General features: G+C 38.8%; 1 protein-coding gene across 1 annotated transcript; it reads right to left on the bottom strand.

Moving 5' to 3' along the window:
• Positions 1-997: 997 nt before the first annotated feature.
• On the bottom strand, positions 998-5,164 carry THAP1 (THAP domain containing 1). Its single transcript, XM_053456372.1, has 3 exons — positions 4,811-5,164; positions 3,012-3,207; positions 998-1,907 (listed from the first exon to the last, which is right to left on the bottom strand). Exons 1-3 carry the CDS (start codon positions 4,879-4,881, stop codon positions 1,542-1,544), a joined length of 633 nt encoding a protein of 210 aa, XP_053312347.1. The 5' UTR covers positions 4,882-5,164; the 3' UTR covers positions 998-1,541.
• Between the last annotated feature and the right edge of the window lie 1,469 nt (positions 5,165-6,633).

Here is a 6,633-nt window from a genome sequence, read left to right as displayed (position 1 = left end):
TAAACGAAAAATTTGCATATTGTTTTTTTTATCCGATTAATCGATTAATCGAAAAAATAATCGGCCGATTAATCGATTATTAAAATAATCGTTAGTTGCAGCCCTAGTACACATTATATATATATATATATATATATATATATATATATATATATATACACATACATATACTTACAGTTAGATGAGTGTCACAGCCATGTGGTTCTGGCCTGGAGAAGGAAGGGGCGGGGCCAGTTGTCACAGTGATTACAGGGAGGGGGAGTAAGTAGGAGCTGCTGCTGTGAGACGGTGAGTCAGACTAAACGGATTATATAATGAGGGGGATTTTTCAGAGCGTTTGCTCTGAAAAAACCCTCATTTTATAATCAATAATAATCGATTCAACTAATCGATAATGAAATTCGTTGCCAACGAATTTCATTATCGATTATTATCGATTTTATCGATTAGTTGTTGCAGCCCTACTACAGTGTGTGAAAACCTTGTGAAAACGTACAGAAAACGTTTGACCTCTGTCATTGACAACAAAGGGTGTATAACAAAGTATTGATATGAACTTTTGTTATTGACCAAATACTTATTTTTCCACCATAATTTGTAAATAAATTCTTTAAAAATCAGACAATGTGATTTATGGACTTTGTTGTCTCATTCTGTCTCTCATAGTTGAAGTGTACCTATGGTGAAAATTACAGGCCTCTCTCATCTTTTTAAGTGGGAGAACCTGGACAATTGGTGGCTGACTAAATACTTTTTTGCCCCACTGTATGTCATGTGTTGTTCATCAGAGGTTGTATTTACCTAATTTTTAGACCTGCTAAGGAACAGATGCTTGTTATGTCTTGATATGTAAAACCATAGAATTCAAAGAGGGTGTACCTTCACACGACTATGATAGATAGATAGGATAGATAGGATAGATACACACAAACCACTACAAGTAGCTGGTTGCCCTTGAGGACATTTGCCAGTTTAGGCTCAACATAGTACGAAAAACTTTTTTTTTATTATAGAATACACTTTATTGCAAATTTTACAAAAACAAAAAGGAGGTCCTACATTTCAATATATGCAACAAAAAAGAAAAGAAAACTATGTTACAATTCTTGACCAAAACAAAATGCTCATGACTACTCAATGTGCTCCAATGCAGACCAGTAAACGGAAATTGAAGTACAATCCATGCAACTTTAGCCTTAAAGAGCTTTAATAGTCTATTTTCCCCAGTATTTTCTTCTCAAAAGTAAACATATTTGTAAATATATTCAAACTCTCAATGAACATGGAGTAGTAATAGGAAATAGGAATTATAGGCATGTCTTATTGTAAGATAGAACACTTGCAGAACAAAGCAAGCATCTTAATAAAGACTGGATTAACAAAATCTTTCATTATATCAGTAATCTGTTTTAAAGGTAGGAAAAGTTTGCACGCCAACCCCTATCAACTTCTCTGTGGTTTACAGATATCGCAGTTAAACAGGGGGAGTAAAAACTTTACATACCTCTGCTCTGATATAAAGGATACAGCAACCAGAGCTTTTATTCAAATGTCTGGGCCTCCTGGGCTTCTGGCTGACTTAACACCTCAAAATAATTACCTGGCAAGATAACATAACCATTTCCTGTTTTATAATAAGAAACCTCTTTTTCTAGTCTTTCCAGATTGCGCTCCTGTCTTCTGCACCGCTGGTTTGCAATCTTAAGTTTTTTCCTCAGTTTATCAACTTGTTCTTCCAGCTGTTGTATCTTCCTCCTCTGAAGGACTGTATCTTCCACTGTATAATTGTGGTCGCAAATCACGGCTATGTGGCCGGCCGTATATGGAGGAGGCAGCAATAATCCGATAGCAGGGTCCACTTCAGGTACTGGAGGCCGTTCATCCTTAACTTCAGTCTCTTTGTCATTCTAGATTACACAAAATATTTTCATTAGATCTCTTATACATCATGATTACAGTCAATGTGGTTGTAGAAGCTTGGTGCCCCAAGCTTGTCTGACAAACATATTTCACTATTTATTCCTGTAAAGTAATAATACAATAATTTACAATAACATGAGGAAGTTTACATTGATTTGATGACTGTATTTATAGCCGTGACCATACAACAGATACACCCACCACACATTATACATGTGTTATATTATATGACACTTTATAAAATCAAAGTTAGAAGATTTGTCTAAACTACAAATGCATTCAATTACTTTAACCAAGTGATTCATAAGTGACAAAAATCATGTCACTGGCCTCCAGGAACCAAAGTGAAGGTCACCATACATAGTTTCCTAAATCTAAAGATATCCCCTCAGCAAGGAAGCTATGACTAATAGTCTAGCAACACACATCTTGGGCTAGTTAAAGGAAACCTATTACTTTTTGAAATGTCAAACAGAATTGTAAAGCGAACCAGACCAGAGACCAGATCAACACAGTGAAGAGGACCTCCCATCATTTTTTGCCCCCAACCTCTTGTTTTTTTTATTTATATTTATTACTGGTATAAGATTAAAAATACATTTATAAAAGAAAAGTATTTAGGTTTTTGAGCAGTTCTAGCTTTAGCCTAACGTCTTCAGACAAAAGCATTTGCATGTGTTCTAGGAGTGTTATTTTGGCCTAGTCTACTAGACAGATACTCATTATAGTGGCTGTGGTAAACTATAGATTGGCTCAGTCTTAATCACACTCTAATTAAAATCTGTGGAATGAACTTCATTAGCTATAAAGAATTAGCTCAGTGTGGTGTTTGAGAAGGTAAAGTCACCCAGCTGTAACAAATAAAAACAATGGCAGCCTTCAGATAAAGGAAGTTTGTTGAACAAAATGATATAAAATATTTTTTTTTTCCAATGCCCTGATTGTCTGAAGCACTGTATTCTATGCATAGAACTTCCCATTTATACGAAATGACTACAATTAAGTAGTGTTTTAGATAATATAGTAAAAACTATTAAGACTGAAGGGTTTAAAGAGCCCCAGCAAATAGATATTTTGTGCTTTTAGTTCACCTTAGGCTTTGTTTCCGTGTAAGAGAATAATGTCGGAACTGCATTGTCTTTCAGAAGTTTATTGTTGCATTCTCTCTTAAAGCAGTCAGGAGTGAAGTGGTCGGAGCAGATACTACTGTACTTGGTTGGTTTGAAGTTCGCCCTTCTCACAGCTGCCTCCCATTTTTTGCAGAGAAGAGGACGAGTGAGGGGAAACCTTTAAAATAAAAAGAGAAAGAAAACGCCAATTTGTTATACTTTGTTCTGATTTTACTGCACTAGTACAGATCAAATATAAGGAAAAATTAATGATCTATCATAGATTTTTTTACATGTCTCTGTACAGTGTACTCCAGCGCCATTTTCATGTTAAACACTTACAGGAGTTCACTTTGCATGGGCTCTAGTTGATTTTACTGCATGCAAATCAGAAAAGGTAGTCTTTAGCGTCTTGAGTGAGAAAACGAGACCTTTGCGTTATTTGGATCTACTGAAAGTACATAGCATACTGTAGTATGCTTCTTGCACATGCTCAGAACACCTATATCGGTCAAGGGGAGCTGCAGCCAATCACATGAACGCTATCTGAACACTAATAGTTTGCTAGCATTCATTTCTGTTTCAGTTATTTAAATAAAAATGCTACCGAGTGTGCAGAAAAGCTTTACATGTTTTGGGCTGCCCCGTTTTAGCGGGGCAGCACAAAACGCCAATAATTACACATTGATTCAAAAAAGGCGGACATAAACCACACTATAAACAGACTAGGAAAGGGTACTAACAACTACCACTTCAATAAATACCTGGAAAAAAACATTCCTGCCTGGATACCCCCTAAAACTTAACACAAGATGCTGTGGTGGCAGCGTTTAATTCCTCAAGGAAAACAAAAAACACTAACAGAATCCACTCGGATGCCCTAAAAGCTCGAATTCAGCATGTAAGAAGTCTGTAGGACCTGAAAAGTAATAGGTACAAAGGTGAGAAATAATGTTAGCCTGACACGCGTTTCTCTGTGACCGTCATCACGGCTTTGTTAGCGCGACTGAGGTAGAAGCTGCAGCTGCTCTCCTTCATGTCTGAGGAGCCAATCAGTGTCAGGAAAGCCCCCTTGTTGAAATGAACCGGAGCACTTTTTGTGCATAGGGTCTTAACAGACCACCAGTGGCAGCGTTCTCTGAGGGAGTGATGGAGACAAATACATCTGCTGGGGACGAGGCAACAGAGGGGCAAATGAAGGGATTGTGGAGAATTCTCCCACGCCTTAGCAGAAAGGTCACCACATATGCATTAAAGCGCATCTGATGGCTGGTGTACCCCTTTAAAGAGGGAGCTCTGGCCACTCTACAGTAAAGATGCCAGGACTGCAAACAGACCATGGTTTAGAGTATCTCAGCCAGAAGCACTTTAAGATAAAACTCGCATTAACTTGTGTACATTTAAACAAAATTAAATTTGCCGCCAAGTTTATGGGTAACTGTTTATTTGAGTTCATGAGATGCAGGAAATGCATCCATCTACTGTTACAATAGCTCTGTGTGGTCAAGACTATGTCAGCATACTATTTATTATAATACAAATTTAAATTACCATAAAAAGTCACGTATGAGTACCATAAACATGGATGCTAACTAGCAACGTATATAATAGAGAGGACCTCGCAGAAGATTGCAAACCCATTGGATTACGTGACATGCACTCGCGACCACGTTAAGCACGGGCACGAGCGCCGTGTGACGGTTTTGCGCATGCGTTATCGCCTTCCTCATCGAGACGAAAGGTTTACATGTTCCATTATGCCGCTGCACCGCGTAACTTACTTATGAAACGATATGGGCTTATCCTTGTCATATCGGTTTTTGCAACCGTAAGCGGAACACGATTGCACCATCGCTGTAGGCCCGTCCGCTTAGCTTCGTCTTAACTCCACACTGCTGTTGCTTTCGCCGTTTGCGCGCGGAAAAGTTTCCAGACGTCAGATGCGTTTCTTGAGTTATTTCCAATAACGAAATGTAAAGTAATCGTCACCGATCTTCGGTTTTAATTATTTTTTTGGAGAGCTAAGAGTTGCGCTCCTCCCGTCTCTAAGATGGCTGACCTCGCTTCAAACTGGCGTCACGTTTAGTTTGAGGGCGGGATATGCGATTGGTTGCCGAGCGTCACGTGATATTTATGTAGCCACGCCCGTTTCTCGTAGGTTCCCAGTCTAACTGCTTCGGTGACTGCGCGTGTGGTTGTGCGTCATCGGTTTAGGGTGGGGATTCTTTTCTGCGTCATATTGCTTATATCCAATGCACTTCCGGACGTTTCCGTCTTTTTTGTTCATTAAAGCACACTTTGCTGGTTCAAATAAGAGGTTTCAGTGATATATATGTATATATCTATCTAACTATATATATATATAGGTTCCCAGTCTAACTGCTTCGGTGACTGCGCGTGTGGTTGTGCGTCATCGGTTTAGGGTGGGGATTCTTTTCTGCGTCATATTGCTTATATCCAATGCACTTCCGGACGTTTCCGTCTTTTTTGTTCATTAAAGCACACTTTGCTGGTTCAAATAAGAGGTTTCAGTGATATATATGTATATATCTATCTAACTATATATATATATATATATATCTATATATATATATATATATATATATATATATATATATCCCCCCATATATTTATCTTCTTTACCCATTGTTCTACTAATTTCCCACTCGGCAGTGAACACAGGAGTGGATTGTGTGTGTGTGTGTATATATGGGTAAAGTAGATAAACCCGGAAGCAGCATTAAGGATGGATTGTGTATTCTATAATATACTCTTCTAGACTGTTACGCTATGTGATGTATGTTTTTAATATAATCAGAGATAAACATCTTTTGTATCCTTAAACCAGGACCAATTTGGGATTGAAGTAAAGAACATTTAATTTGTTACTTTAGAAACTGCATGACTTCCACTGCTTTATCCAACAAATTTACCACTAATTCAAATAACAGACCAAAAATAAAAGTATATAAAATATGACTAGTGCGCTGTGTTTCAAAGTGGGGGAGGGCAGTGGGCCTTTAGCCCTTCCTAGAATGTGTTGGCTATTTATAAGCGCCTATAAACTCTACGTGATGGAGGCTGTTATTGACAGTATATTATTACCAGGGCTTTTTTGTGACTGTATGACGCGCTGTACCTCCACCTCCAGTGGTCAGCAAGGCGTCCGCCACCCTGCCGAATGTCTCCATGACTGCCCGCGGCTGGAGAAGCAGGTCCAGTTGGGGAAATAATGAATCTTCCTCTAACTGGCCCAAAATTAAGGGAGTGTTTTCCTCCCTTGCAATCTGTGCCAGCGATTGATGCTGAGCCCAGGGAAATGTCATCATATTACTCAACCCCATGTGCTCCGCGAGAGAGCACTGAAACAGAGGTCTGTAGGAGCAGTATATAGTGATAGGAGTCATGCTGTAACACCATCAGTGCCTGTCTCAGTACATAATGATGGGAGTTATGATGTACCACTGTCTGTGTCTGACTCACTATCAGGGAGAAGCCCTATCTGGGAGTTTAATCTAGTAGGGTCATGCAACTCAAGTAGTACTTGAATATGCATTATTCTGTAGTGGTGTTGTCAGGGAGGCAATTTGTAGGGAGGCCATAT

This window comes from Spea bombifrons, chromosome 1 (assembly GCF_027358695.1).
Source record: "Spea bombifrons isolate aSpeBom1 chromosome 1, aSpeBom1.2.pri, whole genome shotgun sequence".
NCBI lineage: Eukaryota > Metazoa > Chordata > Amphibia > Anura > Pelobatidae > Spea > Spea bombifrons.
Note: the sequence above shows the minus strand (reverse complement) of the source record. Positions and strands in the feature narration are given on the sequence as shown.

Excerpts from the sequence above, each read along its gene's own strand:
- THAP1 (XM_053456372.1), bottom strand. The coding sequence starts at position 4,881 with ATGGTGCAATCGTGTTCCGCTTACGGTTGCAAAAACCGATATGACAAG. Across the intron at positions 3,208-4,810 it reads AAGCCCATATCGTTTCATAA|GTTTCCCCTCACTCGTCCTC; the intron begins GTAAGTTACGCG and ends TTTATTTTAAAG. Across the intron at positions 1,908-3,011 it reads ACACGGAAACAAAGCCTAAG|AATGACAAAGAGACTGAAGT; the intron begins GTGAACTAAAAG and ends TGTGTAATCTAG.